We start from the raw sequence: 27,477 nt of genomic DNA, 5'->3' as shown, positions 1-27,477 counted from the left end.
TCTGACATTTATAGCTCTTCAAGGACAAGCACCAGCCTACATCATTGAACTTTTACAGCCCTATGTCCCTAGTAGGTCCCTGAGGTCTTGTGATCAGGGCCTACTTGTTATTTACAGCATACAAGGCTGAAAACCAAGGGTGATGGAGCTTTTGCCACTGTGGCCGGCAGACTGTGGAACTCTCTTCCTCTCAAGATCTGCAGACTCAGTGGTCACTTTTAAAAAAACAACTAAAAACACATCTTTTTAGAAGTGCATTTTGTTAACTTTTGTCTCTTTTTGTTTTATACCTTGTGAAGCACTTTGGGGCGATCGTGGCTCAAGAGTTGGGAGATCGCCTTGTAATCGGAAGGTTGCCGGTTCGAGCCCCGGCTTGGACAGTCTCGGTCGTTGTGTACTTGGGCAAGACACTTCACCCGTTGCCTACTGGTGGTGGTCAGAGGGCCCGGTGGCGCCAGTGTCCGGCAGCCTCGCCTCTGTCAGTGCGCCCCAGGGTGGCTGTGGCTACAATGTAGCTTGCCATCACCAGTGTGTGAATGTGTGTGTGACTGGGTGGATGACTGGATATGTAAAGCGCTTTGGGGTCCTTAGGGACTAGTAAGGCGCTATATAAATACAGGCCATTTACCATTTGTGATCTTTTATCTAGAAATGTGTTATATAAATAAAATTTTACTTACTCCCTGAGTGTGTGGCAGTACAAGTGAACGAGCTGCTAGTTGATTAGAGACACATGGAATGGCTAATCGAAGGCCAGACAGTCCTGATCCCCACGGACCCCCAGAAGGGACCGGTCCCTTCCATCTAACAACCAATAATCTGCCTGAGTACCACATGTAAGCCTGTGTCAGGCATCATAGCGACTAAGATGAACAGGTACATGGGTCAGTATATGGCACAGAAAGGATTTGGAAAGAATACCAGAGGCGCAAAATACCAGCTACTGCCATTAATTAATTCTTCCATCTTAAATATGATCAACCCATCTCTAATCGGCTATGTACCACAGGCTTTTAAGGTGGCTGTAGTTAAACCTTTACTCAAAAAGCCATCTATAGACCCAGCAGGTTTGTATCATATCTATCTAATAGATTCCAATTGGTACATGTAAATGGAGAGCCCTCTTCACACATTAAGGTCAGTCATGGTGTTCCACAGGGTTCAGTGCTAGGACCAATTCTGTTTACACTAGCATACATTTTCACTGCTATGCAGATGACACCCAGCTCTTTCTATCCATGAAGCCAGGTAACACACACCAATTAGTTAAACTGCAGGAATGTCTTAAAGACATAAAGACCTGGATGGCCGCTAACTTTCTGCTTCTTAATTCAGATCAAACTGAAGTTATTGTACTCGGCCCTGAAAATCTTAGAAATATGGTATCTAACCAGATTCTTACTCTGGATGGCATTACCTTGGCCTCCAGTAACGCTGTGAGGAACCTTGGAGTCATTTTTGACCAGGACATGTCCTTCAACGCACATATTAAACAAATATGTAAGACTGCGTTCTTCCATTTGTGCAACATCTCTAAAATTAGAAATATCCTGTCTCAGAGTGACGCTGAAAAACTAGTTCATGCATTTATTACTTCCAGGCTGGACGACTGTAATTCATTATTATCAGGAAGTCCTAAAAACTCCCTGAAAAGCCTTCAGTTAATCCAAAATGCTGCAGCAAGAGTCCTGACAGGGACTAGAAAGAGAGCAGATTTCTCCTGTATTGGCTTCCCTTCATTGGCTTCCTGTTAAATCCAGAATTGAATTCAAAATCCTGCTCCTCGCATACAAGGTCCTAAATAATCAGGCCCCATCTTATCTTAACCTCTTAAGCCCCAAGGGAGTTTCTGAGCTTCCTGCTCGAAAATGTAACGCCCAAATTTAATTTATTATTTCTCTGCAGTTACAAACTCTGTCCTTACAATATTGGTATCAAAATAAAGCTAACACTTGGGAAATTTCATCAGTGGTGTAAATATTGAAGCAGATATTACTGTGTCAAAGTTACTGAGACTGGAACACAGAAAAAGTAAGTAGATTTTATCCTCACCTAATTATTTCTTTTTAATTTTTAGCATATAACCCATTGAAAAATATGCCTCAGATCACATTTGGTTCCAGAAATTCAGTAACCAACATATAAACATCATCTGTGCAAAGATTTATGTTTCTAAAGTGAAACAATGAAAAACTACAGCCCTGTCAATACATGAATATCCAGACGTTGTACAAAAATGTCCAATTTTGGCACACAATTGGACACCATGCCAGTTGATTTTTTTTTTAGCATATAGTTAGGGCTGGACCAAGTGACCCTGAATCCTCCCTTAGGTATGCTGCAATAGACGTAGGCTGCCGGGGGATTCCCATGATGCATTGAGTTTTTCCTTTCCAGTCACCTTTCTCACTCAGTATGTGTTAACAGACCTCTCTGCATTGAATCATATCTGTTATTAACCTCTGTCTCTCTTCCACAGCATGTCTTTATCCTGTCTTCCGTCTCTCACCCCAACCAGTCGCAGCAGATGGCCCCGCCCCTCCCTGAGTCTGGTTCTGCTGGAGCTTTCTTCCTGTTAAAAGGGAGTTTTTCCTTCCCACTGTCGCCAAACTGCTTGCTCATAGGGGGTCATATGATTGTTGGGTTTTTCTCTTTACCTATGAAGCGCCTTGAGGCGACTTTTGTTGTGATTTGGCGCTATATAAATAAAATTGAATTGAAAATGCAAGCTCCATGAACGCACACAGCTGTGGATTCCAGCTGCATTCGTAGTTCTGCAAAGACTCCCATAGAGTCGAGCTTTTCAGTTCAATCAGCTGCATTTCGATGTCCTCTGTGTCCAGGAAATTAAGGCAAGACAAACCCAGCTGCTCATTAAAGCTTTCTGGTTTGATCAGAAAAGAAAACATTGGTCCATACGCCTGTGAATTCTGTCTCGAGTCTACGGATGTATCTGTATATTTCCATGGTGCCGATGCAGCGCTGAGCAGACAGCTCCTGAAGCATTTGAAGTGTTGGAATGTGGAAATTTCAACATCGCTTGAAAAAACTGCCAGCTAGCAACGTCCCTCTCACCAGTTGGCTAAGTTATTTTTAGCCAATTACAAGTTGAATCTGGTAGTTGGGGTTACCGTCATTAAGAAGCAGCACAACTAATGTGTCTATGCGAGCTAATTTGTGATATGCACCGCTGGCCCGGCCTTTTATTTTTTTAATGCACCTGCTCAGATTAACTCACTGCGTGACGTGCCCAGGGCTGTGCTGGGACAAAAAAATCAGCCTGGGCATTTTGACTAGAGACTGGCCCACCAAGTATTATAGGAAAAGCCATAAAGCCTTTGAATGAAAACAAACGCTGTTGTGACAGTGATGTACAGTCTTGTTGGTATATGTATGATTTCTATACATTTTACATCTGATAAAAACTTTGGTTGTAAGATTCAGATAATTATTTAATAAAAGTGAGACATTTTAAGTGAGAATAACAAAGAAAAGTATTTCTTTGTGCCCCCCTCTCCCTGTTAATGCCCTACCTGGCCCCTGGCAAAACTTTGCAAGATCCGCCCCTGCACAGTTACCAGCTGTCAGCTACTTAGAAAAGGATCCTGGTGTTATTTGTCTCTCAGAAACAGTTCATAACTTCCCTTCAACTCACTCATGTCACCTAAAAGGTAAACCTGTTTCTCCATCACCTGTTCAGCTCTGATGATCCAGTAAGGACATCTCCTGCTTTCAGCTTCATGTTTACCTCTCACCAGATAACCAAACCATATCATGACCAGCAGCTTTTTTACAGCTGTGGCTCCAGCAAACATCAGCTGATACTAGAAATTAATATTAAATAAATTCTAACAACAGCTGATCAAGCTTAAACGTGCTGCTGTTGTTTAACGCGACATGCGCTGGTTTCTTCTTTCTGGCGCAAAGTGGGCGATAAATAAACACGAGAGAAAAGCCGATCAGCTGATCATTGATCAGTTTCATGATTGAAGTAGAAACAGGAGAGAGAATGAGAGAAGAAGAGCCAGTTATGCAGCGTAAATACACAGAATAACTCCAGCTTTGTGTCTTTTTCTATTCTAGCTGAAGTACGGGACAAACTGTGTTCCTTTTCAGCTCAATACAAAACGTAATATTTTCTCTGAATACGTGACGATTCCGTTTTTTACGGGACGGTTGGCAACTCTACTAACTAACCTTATGAATAAACAGCACAGAGGCACTAATCATAGCAGCACAGGAACAAGCTCTGAGTACAAGATCCATAGCGGCTGGGGTCTATCACACCAGGCAAGACCCCAGGTGCAGGCTGTGTAAAGATGCCCCTGAGACAATCCAGCACAGAAGTGCAGGGTGTAAGAAGCTAGCAGGCAGGGCATACATTGAACGCCATAACCAAGTGGCCAGCATAGCATACAGGAACATCTGTGCCATGTATGGCCTGGAAGTCCCAAGGTCAAAATGGGAGACGCCCCCAAGAATGGTGGAGAATGACCGAGCTAAGATCCTGTGGGACTTCCAGATACAGACAGACAAAATGGTGGTGGCTAACCAAGCTGGAAAATTACCAAGTGCTCAGAGAAGAGCTCAAGAAGATGTGGAGGGTGAAGGTAGCAGTGGCCCCAGTGGTAATCAGAGCACTTATTGCAGTGACTTCCAAATTAGGCGAGTGGCTCCAGCAGATCCCAGGAACAACATCGGAGATCTCTGTCCAGAAGAGTGCAGTCCTAGGAACAGCTAAGATACTGCGCAGGACCCTCAAGCTCCCAGGCCTCTGGTAGAGGACCAGAGCTTGGAGGATAAAGACCGCCTAAAGGGGCGAGAGGGGAATGCATTCGATCTCGAACAAAGCACTAAAAGGATTTTGTTATGTTAAATAGATGGATACTTTATTGAGCCCATAAGGGAATTTTTTTGTGTCACAACAGCATGATAAAGTAAAAATAGTAGAGTCTACAATACACAACAATAAACAACACAGTTAAAATAAGAGTGTCACAGGTGTCCAATAAGGGCCTTATATTATGAGATATAATTCCTGCAGTATACAACAGTGACAAAAAACAATGAAAAGTAAAAATGGTTTAAATAGTAAAGTAAAAGTTGGTTAAAAAAAAGTAAATGTAAGACTGGCGTTGTGTAAGAGAGAAGTGTAAGTTGCATTTAATAAATAAAATGTAGACTATAAATCTGCCTTAGAAGTGTGGAGTAGAGCAGGTGCGATGGGTTATCCATGGTGGAGCACAGTCCCGTCTCTCAATGACTCAAATGCCTCCAAGTTCTGATTTATGATGCTTCCAGCTTTGCGGATTACTTTATTGATCCTACTGCCATCTCCGGCACTGACGTATCACTGCAGACCCCACCCACCCTGGCAATGGACTGTTTAAAATGCTTCCATCTGGTAAGCAGTATAGAAACATACAAACATGCACCACCAGACTGAGGGAGAGCTTTTCCCCCAGATCTGTGAAATACATCTAAATTCTATTTGTGACTTCCTGCACACATAGATAGTGTCCATTCAACTGTTTTATAGTGCACCTCAAATCAACTCCATGCCTTTTATTTGCTAAACTGACAATGACATAATGAAGGAATTGCCCACACCTGGCCATGGAATCGACTTTGAGTCAATTAGCTAATTACTTTTGGCACGTGTTAAGGAGCAAAAACTCTTAAACCCTTCACCCAATTTCAATGTGGATACCCTCAAATGGAAGCTGAAAGTCTACACATTGTCCATATCGGTTATATAACTGTAATTGGAATAGGTTTCTGTAAACACGTATTTTTTAAAAAACAAACACACAAAAAAAACAACAACTTGTGTCTGATGTGTGCCGAGGTACCAAAACAAAACTTCGTTATGTGTGAACATATAATAACAATAAAAGATGCTTGCTCTTCTTCCAGACTTCTCCACATAGTTCCTCACCACTCCTGCCCAACCTTAAAGACGTGGTCGGCAATCCAGGAGACAGGAGAAGTGGTGATACCCACCCCGAGCAACTTCTCACTTGAATTGTTTTTCCTTGGAAAGACAAGTAATATGATTCTCACAATGCTACCAGTTCCACGCATGTGAAAGCGAGCATGTTGCAACAGGCAGATAACAGCATCATCCACCCCCACAAGAGGCTGGTAAGTGAACCGAAGAGTGTTGATAGCATGTTTCACCTGGAAGCTAAGTCGGGCAAGAACCAGTCTCTCCAGCACCTTGATGACATGTTAACGTCAAGGTAACTGGTCTGAAGTCATTCAGACCTGATGCGACCAGGGTCTATAGCTTTGCTTTGGTGTAGTCCCTACACTTACGCTCTTAGCTGGACACCAATCACTAGGGATGGGTAGCGGTATCTGGTGCCATTATGGCACCGGTTCTGACATAACCGGTAGTAACCAGACCGAAAAGCAGCGCACATTTCAGTGCTTTTTTTTTTTTCTTGAGATGTCATACACTTTGGATTCTAGCCAATCATTTTACCTTTCCAAGGATAGTAGGCGGTACGGTACGTATGTTCTTTTAGAGCAGAGCTACAGATTAAAAATGGTCAAAGCAGTCAAAAGTCTGGCTGTACACAGCAAGAGATGCAAACTCAGCAGCCTGCAACAAGTGCTTTAAGGTGATAGCTGCAGAAAAGGCTAACATTGTTATCCTTTTACAAAAAAAAAAAAACCAAACACAGCTAAACATGAGAGGTTTTAGGACAAAGTTTGTGTTTTCCATTGTTTAAGCACCGGTTCCAACCAAAGGAGGTATGTTGTATCAACAGAAAAGGCTAACTTGGTTATCATTTTGCAGAAAAAAAAGAGACTGCTAAGAGGTTTATGGACAAAGTTTGTGTTCTCCATTCTTTAAGCACCGGCACCGTTTCAAAAGTACCAGTTTGGCACCGGTATCGGATAAAACCTAAACAATACCCATCCCTACTATCACAGTCCGGTATGAGGACTGGCAGCAGGGGACCCAGTACTGACCCTGTTAAGATAGAGAGTCAGTTCATTGTTCGTGCTGTGTGCAGGCTACTGCCAATTTATCTGATTGAGGGCATCAGCTGCATCTCTCCACACCTCTTTGGTGTTATTCAGATGGACTTTGGTCTGTATGCATCTACACCTTATTAGCCCCACATTCAACTCATTCAGCAGGGCCTTCTTGTCAATGTTGATCCAGGACTTATTGTTGGAAAAACAGCATACAGTCCTGGCTGGGATTCAATTCAATTCAATTTTATTTATACAGCGCCAAATCCCAACAACAGTCGCCTCAAGGCGCTTTAGGTATCTTCACAGAAATGTATGTAGTCAGTGATGCAGTTGATGTCAACCCCATGTGGATCACAGAGCATGTCCCTGGCTGTAGTCCTGCAGGGGCTCTGTCTTCCTTACCTTGCCTTCTCACAGATTTGTTGGCAACAGGAAGTCTTAGAAATGGAAGAACTGCGCGTGTCCATCGTTATAGCAACACAGCTGAGCGTCCCATGACGTAATTAGTATGTGACGCGCACGCTACAAAGTGGACATCGAGGCGACGATATGCCTGCTGCTCAGTCTGTGGACCATGGCATTGTTTTTTCTAGCCATTTCCTTTGTTGCCAGGTTTTAAAAACGGCGGTTTTGATTTTCATGAATGAGACACTCTCGTGACGCCACTGACTAGCCAACTGGTGGCATGCAGTCTGTTGACGTCACATTTTGGGATCATTTGGAACCATGGCCAAGTAGGTGCTAAAAAAAGGACCTGTTACCTGGTACTATGACCTAATGGCAAACCCTGAAAACTGTGACGAGCCAACCTGAATAGGTACTAATTGAAAAGGGGCTTAAGTGTCCTGTATGATGACACACAGAAGGACTCTTTATTTTTTTTTTTTTATTTTGTTTTTGCATAAATGGATAACAGTTTGCTGGTAAATTGCAAACTGCATCCAGGACAAATAACCATGTTACAATGCTAACTTCATCTCTTTTAAAGTAAATGGCCTGTAAATGGCCTGTATTTGTATAGCGCTTTTCTAGTCCCTAAGGACCCCAAAGCGCTTTACACAACCTGTCATCCACCCATTCACACACACATTCACACACTGGTGATGGCAAGCTACAATGTAGCCACAGCCACCCTGGTACTGGGGCGCAAGTACCTGCAGAAAACATGCAGACACAGAGCTAGCCAATGAAAAAGCTGAGTGCATGCTGACCCAGAACCATGTGTAACAAAAGGATGAGGAAGTCAGGCTTGAGCACTGTAGCCTCTATTTCTACCTATACGTGTGTTTCTATCGGGCGATCGTGGCTCAAGAGTTGGGAGTTCATCTTTTAATCGGAAGGTTGCCGGTTCGAGCCCCGGCTTGGACAGTCTCGGCCGTTGTGTCCTTGGGCAAGACACTTCACCCGTTGCCTACTGGTGTGTGTGAATGGGTGGATGACTGGATATGTAAAGCGCTTTACTAGTCCTTAGGGACTAGTAACACACTGGTCCTTAGGGACTAGTAAAGCGCTATATATGGTAAATGGCCTGTATTTGTATAGCGCTTTACATATCCAGTCATCCAGTCATCCACACATTCACACACTGGTGATGGCAGCTACATTGTAGCCGCAGCCACCCTGGGGCGCACTGACAGAGGCGAGGCTGCCGGACACTGGCGCCACCGGGCCCTCTGACCACTACCAGTAGGCAACGGGTGAAGTGTCTTGCCCAAGGACACAACGACCGAGACTGTCCAAGCCGGGGCTCGAACCTTCTGATTACAAGGCGAACTCCCAACTCTTGAGCCACGATCGCCTCATTATAAATACAGACATTTACCATTTCTACAGTGACATCACTGGTTGCCATCTTTGCTTTGAGTTCTTATGTAAAAACTAAAAGACAGTGTGTATGTGTCCTCACGATATGCATTTGTGCTGGTGTGTGGGACTGTATTCTAATGTTTATATTGTTAGCTGCCAATTATACAAGCCTGCGTTTCAGCTCATTTTACTGAGTAAAAAAGTAACAGAATTACTTTCTCTGGCAAGTAATGACTGTGCTGCATTATATTTAAGAAAAGTGTAATGATCAACACAGGACCAAAATATTTATTACACAGCATACTATGGGACTTGCACTACAGACCAGTCAGACATCCATATAACAGAGATATCCACTTACCTAGCTGGGCCTGATTGGACTCAGACATCTGTATGAGAGCACTGTCCTTCTTGTTGTAAAGAATTTTCACCCTCTGGACATCACCATACACTCCTGTGACAGACCCAGAAGCCGGCAATAGGAGAAGAGGTTGGGACGAAAAAAAGCAGGCAGTTAGAAAAATCTCAAGGTTTCACAGGAGACAAGGATATTTAAAAACAAGGTACAGCAGAGACGACAGCATAGAAACACAGGTTTATTTTAGACTGTAGAGTGTGAGGTGTATGAAAGTGTGTGAAAAAACAGATAAAGGATAAAGAAGAAGCACCCTCTAAGCAGAAACGTTATCAAGCTATGTGAGATGGCTAAAAATAAAAACAGCATGCAAAAACCAATGGCTTAGACATGCATTAACTTCTTACTAAGTAGTAAATTTTAGGGCAAAGTAATGACATGACATAACCCAAACCAATTAACAGGCGGTCAATGAGGATTCAAAATGACCAAATCTACAATCAGCAAACAAATATAGAGAAGCTTGTAATGCTAACAATGACAATATTAATAATAACTATGATAATAATAATAATAATGATAATAATAATAATAACAACAATAATAATAGTAACAACAACAACAAAAAGTCAGAATGAAAGTAGAATAGAAAGAGTAGATACAAGAAAGAAAAGTAGAGCTAAAGAAAGAAGAGAGAGAGAGCTAACGATAACATACCGAAGAGGGTAAACAGACTTTGGGGCGTAACCATCTTTAGAGGGAGAGAAGAGCAACAAGCAGCGTGAGACAGGTAGAGAGGTAGAAGAGTCGGAGCGGAGCGGAGGTAGAGATGGACAGATCGATCCAGAACGGAGGTAGGTAGGAGGAATGGTGGTTTTTGTTTTTCCCCGGAGAGTGATGGAGGTGGTGGGTCATGGAGGAGGGGAGCAAGCGGTGGATGAGGGGTCATGGAGGGGAAGAAGGGTTGGTTAATATGGGAGGAAGAAAGGGTGATTGAAGGTTATAAATTTATAAAATCCCCACCAGCACACGGAGTGAAGGTGGAGCAGGGTAGAGAGAGAGAGAGAGAGGGGGGGGGGGGGGGGGGGGGAGAGCGAGAGAGAGAGCGAGAGGGAGAGAGAGAGAGCGAGAGAGAGAGAGAAATCAGGGAGGCAAATGCAAATTTGGGTAAGGAAATTTAAAAAATGAGGAATGGGGAGGGACAAAAAAAATAAAATACAGGTCAGTACACTGGAATAATGCAAGTAGTTTGGTCAGAGATAATGGCTTGGATCAATGTTGTCTTTGGAGAAAATAGAGCAAAGTTTAAAAAAAAAAAACTGGCTTTCATCCTAGACAAGCATGGGATAAAGGTACAGTCATCTCAAATCATAATAATATTCAAACTCATTCACAACAATGGGACAAATAGAACATGCAGCAGCTGTGAGAAAACTGAATGTCTTTCAGCAATGGTGTGACACGAGTTCACAAGGAGATTAGATAGCATGCAGTATAAAAGGCAACAAAATCTTGCATGCAAGAGTTGATGTGAAGGCCACTTCAGTATAACATGGCATTCACACAAATCCACAAAGCTAAAAGAAAGCATGAGCACAGTATCTTAGCATCAGGGCTTTAAGTGGTGTAGATACTGTCCAAAGGCAGAATAACACAACCATTCACAGAGATGAGCAGAGCAGACAAGTCAGATGCCAAATCAGTTTAAACACACAAACCAAAAACAGAAGAAAAGGGATAAAAGAGCAAGCAGCAGGTGTTTGTTCCCAGGGCTTAGACACAGTTAGGAGACCACAGAATGATTTCATATGAGCTTTCATATGAGCTGAGGAGAGGTGAGGAGAGCTTAGAGAGAAAAAGAGAAGACAGACAGTTAGCAGAGTTAGATGCAGTTTGACAAGAAAAGGGAAGGTTTGATTATCAGAACAGGAAAGAGGGGAGAGGGTTCGGGTGCCTATGAAATAAACGTCAAATCCTGCAGTCACCAAGTGGACCAAAAAAGGAAAAACAGGGGGGAAGAATAAGTTCTTGCTTTTAAGAACAACACAAAATTACAGTAAAGAAATGTTCATAGGAAAAGTATTTTATAAAACTAGACCTACAACAGGAGCCCAGATGTAGAACATCAACTGCTCCACACAGCTCAGTGATTACAATGAAAATGATGTCTACACACGCTGGTTAGGAGGTAACACATATAGGCAACAGGCTATCTGAATGCGAACAAATATTATACAATCAAAGGAACCTTTGGGAAACTACAGCTTACATAAAGGAAGCCTTGTTTTTCCTGCAGTTCTAAGACTAGAAAGTTCATGAAAAGCAAACTGTGTGTTCAGTCTGTGTGTGTCTCACACAAAAGCAAAGTAAATTATCAAGATTAACAGATTCAAGTGTCAAACATGAGTTTTTTTATACACATCTTTAATGACAAGCACAAGAAAACAAATCTGGAAATAGAAAAACTGACCCACAGCGAGCAACAGAAAAAACAGGAACAGATGAATGGAGGTGGTGTGTAGGAGCGGTGGAGTTTTAATTGTAGACTTTCCATTTTACTGGTGTTACTGGTGTCAGTATTACTAACCTCTTCATTGAGGTTGCTAACCAGCAGGACCCCACTGGAGCCTGTCTGCCCAGCGAGGGCCACCCTGCCCGCTGCAGCAGCAGCAGCTGCCGCCGCACTCAGAGGGTTCAGAGCTCCTGACGGGAAGCAGACAATCACGGAGTGGAAAATCATTAACGATGTTGATGATGGTGACAATACATCATGGGAAGAACACAGTACAACCCTCTCAAACCCTGCATGTCTGACCACACAAAACTGTTTCTTTGTACCATACACAAAGACATTTTCTACTGTCTGATACACTGGATGCACTTTATCATTGTTTTCCAAAAATGATCACAGTAACTGTAACAAATGCAGTAATGCAGCCCAGACACACTGGGTTGTGTTTCTCTTCCTCCTGGGTATCTATCACATGCGAGGTGAATGGTGTTACCCTCTTAAAATAATCTCAAAATAAGAATGTGGACATGTAGTTGTAGGAATAGTAGTTTTTGTTTCACCCAACCAACTCCTACCAGTGGCGTTTAGAAGCTGTGATTTCGCACCAATAACCAGGGACACAGTTCAGCTTTGGAGCCAATCAAACTGAGGGCAGATCACAGACTGTTGTTCTACATAGAGATTGAAAATGTGACGTCACTCAGGGGTAAAACCGCAAAGGATTCTGGGAACTCGTGGCAAGAGGTACTAGCGCACGCAGGCTTTCAATTGAAATCAGTTACACAGCGATAAAAAGAAACACAAAAATGGCAACAAGCTGTTGTATTATTAACTGCAATAGCCAGTCACATGACAGCCACGGGAAGCCGACGGGTAAAGAGATCGGTTGTTATCAGATTACGTCGTTGAAGAGAAATTGTTCGAGCCATGTTTCCGAAGTAACAAAGACGCGACTGGATTGCAGCCATTCAAAGACCAAATATAACGTCCCAGAACCCTCCAGCTCACAGGTTAGTCTGCTCCAAGCATTTACACGAAGGTCAGTCTGCTGTTGTAGTTAATGTGTCATTTTTCTTAACATAATTGGTGATATAGGTTACAAGCAAGTCTGGCGCTGAACAGAAATTGTCGCGCTATGCTCCTTTGTTTATTGTGCATAAGTAGTGAATTGTCCTGACACAATATTGCGTTTCGCTTCTGTTATTATGGTACATTGACAAAAACATATACTTTTATTCACAGGATAAAACAGTTGTTTTGTATCACTAATTGTCCAGTACGATTACAGCATACAATATTATTGTCACTGCTACATTTCTGTGATGCTACCAGAAATTATTTCCACTACTAATTAATTACCATTGAGCTCAAATGTTATATTAATAAACGGTTAACGAATGTGTATTTATGACGACGATTTGTGAGACTGGTAAACTTATGATACGTACGATGGTCTTTACTTTCTACACGGTGCATTTCAAGGTCCTGCACCCATCCGTCGGTAAACTGTACCTGGGCTTGTTGCAGTGACCGGAAGTTACTAAACTTCATGAGTGTATGCACTCACTCCAAGAACCGTATAATTATAAATATGAGCGTGGTGAAAGTTAAGGCAGCACGCTAACGTCTTTTGTCCCTCTGTGTGCTCGTAAGGATCTAACACTTTCACTCCTTTGATTTTTTTCCTCGTATCTTTTCTTTGACTTTTCATCAAGTCTGTCTTTGTACGGACCGGCATTGTACACGTTTTGTACATAACATTTTGGGGGGCAAAGAAAGAGCAAGAATTTATTGGAACCGAAGAATGAACGTTTTGCGGTGCTGCAAATGCTTGCGTTGCAAGACAAGACAATAAGACAAGATGGCGCCGAGTATGGCAGCCTCGTCGCGAGCTCCCCCAAGCAACGGCTTTCTTCTGTGTTTAATTTTACTTTTCCTTTATTTTTTCACGAGCAGCACTTGTCTCCTTGTGTACGACCGACAAACCTTACTGGACATAAAAGACGGTCTTTCTTATAACTTTCCGGAGTTCAAGTTTTGCAACACGGACGCTCCGTTTGCAGACCCCCCATTCATCTCACCTGAGACGCCTTTGTTCTCTGGCCCTGGAGGCCGCAAACGCCGACGCAGAGGGAGAAGATCTGGCGTTCTGGTTCGACTGAGACGGCGCACTTACAGACCACCGTTACCCAGTTTATTACTGGCTAATGTGCAGTCTCTGGAGAACAAGCTGTGCGAGCTTCGGGCACGGATCTCATTCCAGCGAGAGATGCGGGACTGCTGCGTGATCTGCCTCACAGAAACCTGGCTATCGGACAAGGTACCGGACTCCGCAATACAACTACCGGGGTTCTCTGTGCACCGCGCGGACAGGTCACAGGATCTTACTGGGAAAAGCAGAGGCGGTGGTGTGTGTTTCATGATCAACAACAGCTGGTGTGATTATGCGAACGTGCACCCGGTCAAATCCTTCTGCTCACCGGACCTGGAGTACCTGATGATTAAGTGCCGGCCATTCTGGCTACCGAGGGAATTTACAGCAGTGATTATTACGGCTGTTTACATACCCCCACAAGCCGACACTGACCGTGCACTCAGGGAACTGTACAGCGCGATCAGCAGTGAGGAAACCGCACACCCAGAGGCAGCGTTTATCACAGCCGGGGACTTTAATAAGGGAAACCTGAAGAAAGTCTCACCCAAACTCCACCAACACATCCTTTTCAACACACGTGGAAACCGGCTACTCGACCACTGTTACACCTCTTTCCGGGATGCGTACAAAGCCCTCCCCCGCGCCCCATTCGGCCAATCAGATCACTGCTCCATCCTGCTCCTGCCCGCCTACAGGCAGAAGCTGAAACAGGAAGCTCCAACCCGGAGGGCGGTGCACTGTTGGACGGACCAATCGGAGTCTGCGCTGCGGGACTGTTTTGATCACGCGGACTGGGAAATGTTTCACGTGGCTGCTAAAGACATCGACGAGTACACAGACTCAGTCTGTGGATTTATCAGGAAATGTGTGGAAGATGTCGTCCCATCCAGAACAGTTAAATCCTTCCCAAATCAAAAACCCTGGATTAACGGAGATGTTCGCGCGGCACTGACGGCACGGAACACCGCCTTTGCCTCCGCGAACACATCGGACTACAAACACGCACATTACCAACTCCGGAAGACGATCAAAGCAGCCAAACGTGAGTACAGGGACAGGGTGGAGCAACAGTTTGACAACCCTCGGAGTATGTGGCAGGGACTAAACACGATCACAGACTTTAGAGGGAAAACCAGCACACCGCAGACCACGGCCTCTCTGTGTGAGGATCTAAACGTATTCTACGCTAGATTCGACACAGCGAACACCATGAGACCGGACAGTGTGCGCACCGCGGATGACGTCAGTGCGCACACTGTGTCTGAGGAGGATGTGCGGAGGTGCTTCAGGAAGGTGAACGCACGCAAAGCTACTGGTCTGGACGGGATTCCCGGCCGCGTCCTCAAGTCATGCGCGGCTCAGCTGGCTGGAGTGTTCACGCACATCTTCAACCTTTCCCTCTCTCTGTCTGTAGTCCCAGCCTGCTTCAAAATGGCCACCGTCGTCCCTGTACCCAAATCCTCCACCATCTCCTCATTGAACGACTGGCGACCTGTAGCCCTGACCCCCATCGTAAGCAAATGCTTCGAGAAGCTGGTCAGGGACTTCATCTGCTCTGCACTACCCGACTCACTGGACCCTCTACAGTTCGCATACCGCCACAACAGGTCCACTGATGATGCCATAGCCCTGACACTACACACTGCCCTGTCACACCTGGAGAAGAGAGACACGTATGTGAGGATGCTGTTTGTAGATTACAGCTCAGCATTCAATACCATCGTTCCCTCGAAGCTGGACAGGAAACTGCAGGATCTAGGACTGAGCAGCTCCCTCTGCAGCTGGATCCTTAGCTTCCTGTCTGACAGACGCCAAGTGGTCAGACTGGGCAGCATCACCTCATCCCCCGTCACACTGAACACTGGTGCTCCACAGGGGTGTGTACTGAGCCCTCTCCTGTACTCACTCTACACCTACGACTGCACAGCCACTAACAGCTCCAACATCATTGTGAAGTTTGCGGACGACACTACAGTGGTGGGTCTTATCACCAACGGTGATGAGACGGCTTACAGGGAGGAGGTCAGCGCCCTGACCCACTGGTGTCAAGACAACCATCTCACCCTCAACGTCGCAAAGACAAAGGAGTTGATAGTGGACTTCCGGAGGTGCAGAGAAGTACACACCCCCATCACCATCAACGGCGCTGCTGTGGAGAGAGTGAGCAGCTTCCGGTTCCTTGGTGTACACCTGGCTGAGGATCTTACGTGGTCAGTACACACAAACAAAACAGTGAAGAAGGCGCAGCAGCGCCTCTTCTTTCTCAGGAGACTGAAAAGATTCGGCATGAGCCCCCGCATCCTCAGGACCTTCTATCACTGTGCCATTGAGAGCATCCTCACTGGATGCATCACCACCTGGTATGGCAACAGCACCGCCTACAACTGCAAAGCTCTCCAGCGAGTAGTGCGGTGCTCTGAACGGATAATTGGAGGTGAGCTTCCCTCCCTCCAAGACATCTACAGGAAGCGGTGCCTGAGGAAAGCGGGGAGGATCATCAAGGACTCCAGTCACCCCAGCCATAAACTGTTCAGACTGCTTCCATCAGGAAGGAGGTTCTGCAGCATCCGGTCCCGTACCAGCAGACTGAGAGACAGCTTCTTCCACCAGGCCATCAGACTGCTGAACACGTCATAGACACCTCAGCTTCACTACTGGAACTTCAACATTATGCACTCCACACTGTATATAAATGCCACTTGTTTTGCACATATTCAACTCTGTATATTTTATATATTTTATTATTATTATTATTATTATTATTTTATTTTTATTTTTTTTACTATTTAATTTGTAAAAATGTGTATACACACACACACACACACACACACACACACACACACACACACACACACACACACACAGGAAAATATTTAGTATACACATCCAGAAATGCATACACTATTATATATTGTACATATATTTATTAGTTTCAGGTTGGCCATTCTTGTATTTTGCTCGTTTGTGTTGTTGTGTTTGCACATCTCTGTTGCTTGTGGGGCTCGCACACAAGAATTTCACTCGCATGTGCTGTGCCAGTGTGCCTGCACATGTGATGTGACAATAAAAGTGATTTGATTTGCATGCAATGCGCGAAAGTCACGTGGTCTGTCAATCTCTATTAGACCCTGACACAAGACAGAGGTTATATTGAATAGATGGAACAACTTACTTATAGCGTTACAAACATTACCTACGGTAGTTAACGTTCTATTTTGAGTTTCCTTTACGGTAATTCAACACACACTCACAACTTGACCCATGACACCTTAATGACTCCCATGATGACAGGGTGGGTCAACAACTCTCAGGATTACCTCCTAGGTGAAAACTCCACTACGCCATTTATTCTCTTTTGCTTATCCTCATCATGACCGCAGAGGAGGAGGAGTCTATCCCAGTTACCATAGGGCGAAAGGAAGGGTACACCTTACACAGGTCACCAGTCTGTCGCAGAGCTAACACAGAGAACCAAACAACCATTCAGACTGTGGGCAATTTAGAATTGGACTGGTAATCTGGCATAACGGGCCAATGGACCGGCCTGAAGAGCTGTTGCACCAGCTGTACGAACACTGACAGCAGCCCATTCTTTCATTTAGACACTGTACTACCCAATCAAATCTCTTAATGCGATCAGCCCCTCCCCTACCTTCATTGTGACCTCACACAGCTGGTACAAGACGTGAGGAAGAGACAATATGTAGATGGTATGATAAGCTATGTACATTAGACTATACGGCAAGATTTAAGAAAGGGCACTAACTCACGTACACACGAAGAAACTTCATCAATTGGTTTAAGTCTAAATAAGGGAACCGAGTCAGTCAGTGGTACCAAGTCTCATGTTGTGGTGGTGACGGTCCAAGAAATGTGACTGGTGCAAAACCAAGCTTTTACCTACTGCAGAAACTGTCAGAAGCTGACACCGTGTGGATGCAAACCTGAATCTGTGGTCTTACCTGCACAGAAATGTGCATGTGCAATATTTGAGACCACACACATTTCTGCAATTACACAGATTTGGGGGTTTAAATTAACCCTTTAAGACCTACCATAGACCAAGTCCGCCAGAGCTTATATTATATTTTTACATGTTGTGGAGCCATTTTTGGGAGCATTTCAAGTTGCTATACATCAATACAACCATTATAGCCCAAATTCTAATAATATGTCTGCATTAAGTCCATAGTAACTACAGAAATTGCAAAAAAGTGCAATAAACTACAAAGAATTTGAAAATCGTCTTTTGTTTTTTTAAACATATATTTCTAGTTAGAGAAATTTAAGAGGCTCATCCCTCAAAACTGCAAATACAAAAAAGTTGCACAAACTAGTTTCCCACCACAGGAAATTTATTTTAAGTGTCTTCATAGTTTTATTTTTGAAATACACCAATTTTCATATACTGCAGGAAAAACAAAAAAACAATCCTATGATGCAAATTTGCAAAAAAAAGTAGCATATGCATCAAAACTACATACTAAACTATTTCCAGCAGTGCAATATGAGTCCTCAGCATCCCAGAAATGACACAAAGTCATAAAGTCAAACATAACTTTTAAAAAGACCAGCATAGGCTCATGAGGGCCCTGATGGTAAAAAACTACATTCCCGCGAAAATGACGTCACTTCCGGTTTCGGGCAGGTCATGGTGGACATGCAAAAGTTCGCGCTGACGTCTATTCCAACGTAGGAAGTGTTATGAACAGCTGATCGGATCGGCAAAGCGTGTTTCTGGAATATTATGTTTTTGTTGCTGCAAGTGCTTTTTATGCAGTTTTTGCAAAGCTTTATGTGGAAGGAAACTGTGACCGAGGACAAGCTGATGGCATAAGATGTAAGTACAACTCCTCTGGTTTCATATGCAAAAAAGATTATTGCGCTAGCTTAAGTGGTTGCAGAGCTACCGGGATTTTAAAAAAGTTACGCAAAACGGAGCGTGCCCGCTCCGACCGGCTTTAAAGGGTTAAACAGACGAGCTTTTTATTTTGTGTATTAGATACACCCTTGCTCTGCTCAATCTCCACAGAGAAAATGACAAAGTCAGTATGAGAAGAGGGACACCTCAGTGTCAACCATGTTCATTTTATTTTGTGAAACATACTGGGACTAATTCCAAAGTATGACTGGGAAGTGAGTGAGCAATTTAAAAATGTAAGTGGCTAATCGGATTTTTCAAATTAATGGTTCCAGAGAGACAAATATTTCTGGTGCTTGAATCCACTTTTGAAAGGATGTAGAGTTATCCGCAGCAGGAACAACAGGCACTTTAAGATCCTTCCTAATATCTTTTCTTCTTGCCACTGTATTCAAAAAACCTGAATCCTACTGACCAGCAAAGGAAAAACAAACAAAGAAACAGCTTACTTTTAAAGAGGTGATCTTATGATCAATTGCGATCAAGTGCATCCAAGTGTATTACAGTACCTAGCTGCTACTTAACCACTCAATTCCTATGGAAGCAGTAAGGGTGTGCTTAGTTTTTGACAGGCCTGCTTCTATGTATATTTTATGTTAAATAAATGTCATGTACTGTCGTTCATCAGTCTATAAAGCATTTCTAGCAGAAAAGCACTGAATAAGAGCCGGTCCTTATCTAGACTGTATTTAGCTCATTAGCCTGCTGCTAAGGACCAGATTATGTTAATTATGTGCAAAAGAGAAAGTTGTTTTTTTTAGTTGTTAGTTTAATTAGTTCATGTGGTTATCAATCTGAACTTAGTTTATCTGATAATTTACCTTTTTTTTTTGTTTTTAAAAAGGAGGGGAAAAAGTAATATTTACAAATGTAAGTTGAAGATGCTCGTGTGAATTCCCGTCACACCAACCTGATTTAGAATGCAGAGTGAGAACAAACAACGTCAAGTTCAAAAGAGGAAAGATAAAAGTGGGATCTACCTGGGATCTTACCGAGGAGAGAACTGGAGTCTTTGCTGAAAGCAACGGCAACTGTGGGGTCAAAACTGGGCTGGCCATCACCAGCTGGCAGCTCAGGTCGGGTGTAGTCGCGACTCTTATCATTGTTGTACTTCACATTCAGGTTGACCAGCTTGGAGAAGTCAATACGGAGTGTGCAACAGGAATTGTAGATGTTCTGGCCATCCAGTGCCTAGGAGGAGGAAAATGACATCTGTGCTCAAGAACTGAAAAGGTCGTTACACCATTTGTATTATTGATGGTAGCAGCACGACGCCGCTTCGCTGAGTCTGGCACATTGACCATTTAACCATTAGCCATATTTTATGATTAACGTAGCTGCTACTGGACTGTGGTTAGATAAAAGATGAACAGCAGACTGAATACTGAGCCATGACAGAACAGATTACAAATCCATGATCATGCTGGCTGTGGGGGGAACTGTAGATTCAATTCAATTAAATTTTATTTATATAATCACAACAACAGTAGACCCTATGATAATACATACAGAGAAAAACCCAACAATCATATGACCCCCTATGAGCAAGCACTTTGGCAACAGTGGGAAGGAAAAACTCCCTTTTAACAGGAAGAAACCTCCGGCAGAACCAGGCTCAGGGAGGGGCGGGGCCATCTGCTGTGATTGGTTGGGGTGAGAGAAGGAAGACAGGATAAAGACATGCTGTGGAAGAGAGACATTAAGATAAGATGGGGCCTGATTATTAGATGAACTCTGCAGAGTCCAGAGCATGGATAACTAATGCAGGCAGGGCAGCCTGAGCTTTCAGGCCTGAGGACCAGAGGTGACGGCCTGAAAAACTGCAGACTGAGGGAAGCTGAAAGCAGATGTGGACAACACAGTAAAAAGTAACTTTTCTACTTTCACAGTAACTTACAATCTTTTTGACAGTAAGCGCTCAGGTTTTTATATGATAAAATAAAAAAAATCTGAAACTTAAACACTTATTTTGTTAAATATAACTTATAAATGGGAATATTGGATGAAAATTAACAGGCCAAGTTTTTCAAGATAAGACTTCATCACCTTTACTTATATTGTTGCAGGATTGGGGGGGTGTCAAAAATGATATAGAGTATTTTCCTAAGACTCATATAGAGTTTGAAAATCTAGTACTGGGACAATCCTATTAGACATGCAAGAAAACATGACCATACCAGTTTGGCCTGCTGTGCACTGACAGGATCGCTGAACTGCAGAAGAGCCTGGAACTGATTGTTCTTGGTGAACGTGATTATCTTCATGACTGTGCCAAACTTGGAGAAAATCTGTCAAGACAAAGAAACTGGAGGTTTCTTGTTCAGCCACAAGCAGCAAATACTCTTTGTTAACTGCTGCCTACCTGTTGCAGTACGTCCAGCGTTACAGGGTAGAACATGTTATCAATAATGATGCGCAGCACAGGACTGGAAACTGCAGCCAGGACCTCCTGTACCTCGGACCCTGGTGACTGGGCTGCTGACACTGCTTGCAGCACGGCCTGGGTCCGCTACACCCGAACACAAGCACAGCACACAGCTATTAATGTAGATGGCAAATATCAAACAGGCACCTTCTACGGCTGTTGTTTTTTTTGTAATGATTCCAGATATTTCCAAGCATTTAATGCAGCCAAATAACAGCATGCATTTGCAATCAAGCAGTGATGAGGCACACGAGTTGAAAGCACGTTTTAAAAACATGAAGCTGTGCAACAACTAACATATCAGTCTGTTAGTTTCCACTAACCTGATTAGCAGCATCAGTTTTGAGTTCTTTGTGATTGGAGTACTGAATAAACACTTGGATGTTACGGATAAGGGGAGTTACTTTGGAGTAGTAGTTAACCATAGTGACAGCTGCCTCCTCTGTCCCCATCTCCAAAAACGCCTGAACGTTAGAAGAGAAGGCAAAAGAAGAAAGAAAGAAAAAGCTGAATTTGTTGACTCACTCTTACTTGGTTATTTTAATAATGAAATTCAACATGTTGCAGTTCGACTGCGTTTGGAACAATTGTCAGATGCATTTACAGGCTGGTGTCTAAGAATGGCTTGTCCTGTGTGAATTTATCTGCGCTTTCAAATTGAGCCTAACAACTGTTTTGGATGAAATTATACAAATGCTAAACAGCCTGATTCACTTACCTGATTCTTTCCCTTCAGTGTGAGAATATTGGTTACTTTGCCAAAGGGGAGGCCGAGGGCAATGACCTCAGTCTCTGAGGCCTCGTTTGGCAGCTTCCTAATGTGGATCACACGAGACGGCAGGGCCTCCTCCACCCTTAGCTTCTTACTATCACTGCCATTGGGAGCCCCATCTAAGATTTCAGGAGAAATGCTGATTAACTGAAAGGTGCACTACAATGACACACTGGGATCTTAAAGGTAAAGCTCGTGATTTTCTGCTACTGTCAACAAATGTCGAGAATTAGAAACAATGAGGCAAACTTAAAAAAAACAAACAGAACATTTCCTGCATCAGCAAGTATGCTAGGATCCACACAGCACTGTGACGATTACAATGCGCTAATTTTTTGTGATGGATTTAATTGTGGAGACAAAACTGCAATGCAGTGAGTGAAAAGGATTATCCAACGAGTTGTTCAAGAACCAAGGAGGAAGTGTGGAGAGCGACAGGAAACAGCAGGTACAACTGTTTCAAAGAAGACCCAACTGAAAAATCTATGGAAGCTAAAGCTCAGAGTTCCTAGAAGGGGCCAACAGATCCTTCAGTTTAAGACTGTCCGTGTGGAAGACTGGGCCAAAATCACTCGTGTAACTAGTTTCTCCATACAGGAGCCATCTTGAGTATTAAATAGCATTAAATACATTTCAGTAAGCCTGTTCAATAACTTTTTCCCAGTTCAAATGTTCCAAGACAGGACTGGAGCTGTTCCAGAGACTGAAAGTGTGGCTGCGTACAGCGAGGAAAAGAACAGTTGAGCTTGTGTCCAGATAGATCCTTGTGAAACAAGGAAACTCCATCAGAGTATCGAAAGCTGGCATACAGGGAAGTTCAACTGCACAAGGAAGCTGGCAGATATGCTTAGGCCGTGTCACAAACTCAACAGGGGCGGTGTGGGAAGTGGAAGAACATCAGAAAAACCTTCATGCATGGAATGATAACATTTAAACAGAGAGGAGGGATATCCTCCATGTCTGTTCCAGCCACTGGCTATGGTGTGTAGGTGCCCTCCTACTAAGGAGCGTGATGTTACCCACCAAACAGCTCTCTCCACCTAAACTCATGCAGCCTACTTCACCTAATCCTTAGGTCTGCTGTATCGACTGGCTGCATGCAAATTCCATCAATCCCCTCAGAGTTCATGGGCGGTTGGAACGAACTCACCACTGTTACTGCTCATGCCAGAGTTGGAATTGTTGTACATACTCAGCTCATCCGATCCTCTCTGTGGAAGGAAAAGAAAACAGCATCAGGCACTGCTGAGAAAAAGACTTTCCTGACAGGCCCTTGAAGACAAAACATCACACTAATGGTTTCGCTCCTCTGCCTGTGTCAGTTTAAATTGCTAAAAGTAAGATGTAGGGATGTGTCATCTCACCCTGAGCTATACAAGGTTTCTGAAGGCCTGCTGGCACTGCCAGGCACCCTCTGCTCTTAAACCCTGACTGATGGGGTGGCAACCAACATAGCTAGGGACCCATCTCACACACAACTTTCTAATAGTTTCATATCCCACCTCCTTGTGGAGGTGTCGCCGAATTTGAACTGTTTGTTCTTCTGTCACTTGCAGGCTCAGCTACAGAAACATGGTACAGATAAATTCAAAGGGGAAAAGTAGCCCGAGTAAGGCCAAAATGGTGAGCACACAAGTGTCACAGCCAACAGGGTAGGAGTAATGGGTCTTCTAACAGCTGGAAGCCCACTGGTCTTTGCCTCAGACACTGAAATACTGATGAGATAAACTCATTTCCCAGGAGCACACTATCAGAACAATCTGGCAGTTCAGCCTTTACACACCTTAATGTACCTGGCACTCAACAAATAAGATTAGCTGCCCGGAGCAGCTAAACGCATTCACGAGCAAACAAGTGTGAAATGTGGAGTAACTTTTCCACATGCATATTTACTGGAGCAATATAAGGAATATAAGGTTTCAGGTTCACCCATTCTTATCCTCAGTCTGAATAAACACACTGACACAATAACTGGGAGGCACATGTCAGATTAAAACACGGATGTTTTCAAGTGGAACTTGTTTAATAGTCAAAGCACATGAATCCATCTGTTAACCGATAGCAAATAAGTCACACACATATTTTTCTTTCTTGCAACACATTAGAGCTTCAGATATGATTATTCAGAATTTAAATAGAAAACAACATTAACACTTATTCATGTTTATGAATGGACTCCATCATTCCCTGAATTAAACATCATCTACAGGTTGTGGATGATTAGTGGTTAGTTCAATACTGCAGGATAAAAGTTCTATTCCTAAGAAAATGTAATATTAAGCTCAAACAGCATGCTCTTAGGAAACAGTATACATACAACAGTCATTACTAATGCAGCTTCTTCCTTGCCATAAGGGGTCACCACAGCAAGTAGCGTCACCTCTTTGATTGGGCAGTTTAACACCAGATGCCCTGCCTGAGTTTGAACCAACAACCTTTCACTTGTCAAGCAAACTTATTAACCACTACACCTTGGAGCTACGCTAATGCAGCACACACACAGACAAAAACAAACAAAAGACCACCTGCTTTATTTTTGGTGGTCTCCAAGTTTTATATACCCCCATCTAGGGATTGGAACCGAGAGCCGGTTCTTGTAGAGAACAGGAGTCTGTTTCTACCTGTTAATTACTCCCAGGAGGATTAAGTAAAGTGCTGCGTTACTTGTTTTCAGTTCAGTTTATTTATACAGCACTAGAGCTGGCCGATATATCAAAAATTTATCGTTACCGAAATTTATGACTCTCATCGACGTCATTTTGCCCATGTCGGTAAATTCGGTATTTAAAAAAAAAAAAGAATGTGCAGGTTGGCGATGTTCATGTCCCTTTAAGACTCTACTACCTGTAACAAGACGAGACACGGGTGAACAAATGGAGGACGATTTAAATGTTGAAGCAGCAGCGACGGAGGTAGAGCTGGTGGAGGAGGAAGAGGAGACGCTTGTTAACAAAAAAATGTTCAAGCCCTGCCTAATTTTAACTATCAGTGTTCTATTGAAGTTTTTTGCAAACAGCACTATTTAATGTTTTTGTTTAAGAGTTTATAGTTTTCACTAGTCACATGGCAGTGCTTAGTATTTATTATAGTTTTTTCTGTGTTCAATTGACATTTGTGTTTGTGACATTATTTGTTTACAAGTTATACAAGTTATAGTACCTCAAGGCCTTAGCAGAGATAGGCCTTTGTCCATGATGGCATTACATTTGCACAATCATTGTTTACTTTGTGAATAGCCAATGTGAAACATATTTATTATTAAACTATTTTGTTTACAAGGGATACACATTTTTTAGAGAGCATGGTTACATATTGTATCCTACACTTTTTATTTTGTTCAGTTAATAAATCTTAACCACTAAAAGTGCTTACTACTATTGTCTTCATTTATTTTCAGTGACATTTTACAGTCCTTTAAAGTGGTAATAATATAATTGCAATGAATAGGTCTAGGGGGAATAATATTATCAAAATAACTGGAGGAACTATGCTGCCTGCCACAGCCCCATCAAATGAAAGAAAAAAAAAAACGTTTGTTTTTTTGGCACTTGGGGTGGTTATCGTCCATTTATCGTTATCGAGGTTAACTGCTCTATTTATCGTGATATTGATTTTAGGCCATATCGCCCAGCCCTATACAGCACCAAATCACAACAGCAGTCGCCTCAAAGTGCTTTATATTGTAAGATAGACCCTACAGTAATGCACACAGAGAGAAACCCAACAATCATATGACCCTCTATGAGCAAGCGCTTTGGTGACAGCGGGAAGGGAAAAGTGTTCTGCATGTTTAAGTATGCACACATGTAAAGAAACTCACCTTTACACCAACTGCAACATCACTGATGCTGAAAGAAATAATTTTGTTTTCACAATTAAGGGATTTAAAACATCAGAACAACATAAAACAGAAACATACAAAACAGCACTAGATATGAGTAGATGTCAGCGTATTCTCATGACACTCCAGTCCATAACACATAGAACCAAAGCTGCTTCTTAACTCCACACTGTGCACGGACTGAATACATGGACCCTTTATGAATGTTATTACAGCCGCTTATACATGCAGTCTATTTCCTTTTCTGTGCTGATAAGTAAATAGCTTTGCCAAACGTGTATTCTACGCCTACATGACCTACTGCCTTTCCATCCACCCGCCTCCCCATGAGCTCACTTATGATTCATAACATCTTTAATTAACGTTCACGTTATTCTCGCTTCGACCCCAATGAACAGATACTATAAATGACACACTGTAGTACACTTGTAATACTAGTAACTCAACTCAACGTGATACGTCAAGTTTAAGTTTGATATCAACAGGAGGCATAGCTTAACTGTTTCTATGCTTTAACCGTAAAACTCCACAAAATAGGATGTTTTTAATCGGAAGTTAGGAATACTGATTTAAAGTAAGGGCACGTTTCACTCTCTTTACCTTTTACATACACTGGTTATTTAAACGCAGTCAGGTGCTACACAAAGGAGCAGTGGTAGTGTAGCATGTAGTTAGCATAACGGTTTGCTAAACTTTATTAGCCGAGCCGGTAGCAAGCTACTGTCAAGTACAACTTAGGAAAAAAAAGAAGCATTTTTCCCTGAAAGCGTCGCTTTATATGAGAGGCTTTTAAATAACAACTAGAACAGTTCATAAGAAAAACAGCGACTCGGTGCTAAGTTAGAAAAGCATGCTAACATTAAGCCGTTCCTAAATAGCAAAGAAAAATGCGGCGCTATGGAAACCCGCTAACACAACATTCCCATTTCCCCCGTAGCTCTCTCATAAAATGACGTTATCACATAGTTACAGCTCTGCTGCCGTAATATGTGTGAAATGCCGTGTAGTTAGCTTCACTGATTTAATATTACCCGTCCATTTCTGTAATAATCTCGGCGCCTCCGTGTTTGCTCCTGTTTTTCTCCCGTTTATTCCGACACTGCACACAAGCTACCATGCAAGTGAAATCAAAATGGAGGCGCTGTGGCCCGAGTCGGTGACGCAAACACCCGAGAAGTGCCGAAACTGTGAACGCGCCGCTTCGCTGCAGAGCTCCGTTCACTCCAATGGACCGTTTGTAGTTAGCAACATACGTTCTAATTAGGGATGGGTATTGATAAGATTTTAACGATTCCGATTCCATTTTCGATTCTGTTTAACGATTCGATTCTTTATCGATTCTTATTTTTAAAAAGGAGAACACTAAGGTCGATTAGCTCAGAACTTTGTTTTATATCTTCTCTTTGAACAAGATAGAAATTTAGGAGTAATTTAGGAGTATGGCCTTAGAAACCCAACAGTGAGATCTTAAGAGATCCAGCCTACAGCTCTTCAATGGGGTGTCACAGGGTCCCCAGGAAAAAAAATTGTAAATGTAAAATAATAAAATAAATATTCTTCTGTAGCAATAACAAAGTATAACATAAATTGTTCTGTAGCAATTACACAAGAATATCCAGTAATGTCCCTGCCTACAATTAGACACATTCACTTACCAAAGTGAAATCGGGGCATCTGCTGTGGCAAACGGGTGCAAGCCT

General features: G+C 43.0%; 1 protein-coding gene across 7 annotated transcripts in view; it reads right to left on the bottom strand.

The window, feature by feature from the left end:
• LOC146661493 (polypyrimidine tract-binding protein 2-like) overlaps positions 1-26,927 on the bottom strand; it is a 34,105-nt gene extending 7,178 nt beyond the window's left edge. The window contains exons 1-12 of one of the 7 annotated variants that reach the window (XR_014913219.1): positions 26,809-26,927; positions 25,757-25,784; positions 23,087-23,147; positions 21,883-22,055; positions 21,488-21,628; positions 21,102-21,248; positions 20,917-21,027; positions 19,720-19,930; positions 11,739-11,854; positions 9,869-9,902; positions 9,158-9,250; positions 291-8,144 (exon numbers count right to left, since the gene is read on the bottom strand). Coding sequence is in view for 6 of the 7 variants with exons in the window: in XM_085417957.1 (XP_085274083.1) it covers positions 9,158-9,250; positions 9,869-9,902; positions 11,739-11,854; positions 19,720-19,930; positions 20,917-21,027; positions 21,102-21,248; positions 21,488-21,628; positions 21,883-22,055; positions 23,087-23,147; positions 25,757-25,784; positions 26,809-26,894 (1,201 nt within the window). In the remaining variant the exon portion in view is untranslated. Of the gene's footprint in view, positions 1-290; positions 8,145-9,157; positions 9,251-9,868; positions 9,903-11,738; positions 11,855-19,719; positions 19,931-20,916; positions 21,028-21,101; positions 21,249-21,487; positions 21,629-21,882; positions 23,148-24,780; positions 24,855-25,756; positions 25,785-26,808 lie in introns of all 7 variants that reach the window. The other 6 variants (XM_085417960.1, XM_085417957.1, XM_085417958.1 and 3 more) reach the window with 6 other exon arrangements.
• Positions 26,928-27,477: the final 550 nt, after the last annotated feature.

The sequence above is a fragment of the Rhamphochromis longiceps genome, linkage group LG9 (assembly GCF_057381845.1).
Source record: "Rhamphochromis longiceps isolate RC_006_pf linkage group LG9, R_longiceps_female_GT1.1, whole genome shotgun sequence".
In the NCBI taxonomy this organism is placed as follows: Eukaryota; Metazoa; Chordata; class Actinopteri; order Cichliformes; family Cichlidae; genus Rhamphochromis; species Rhamphochromis longiceps.
This window is presented reverse-complemented; position numbering and strand designations above follow the sequence as displayed.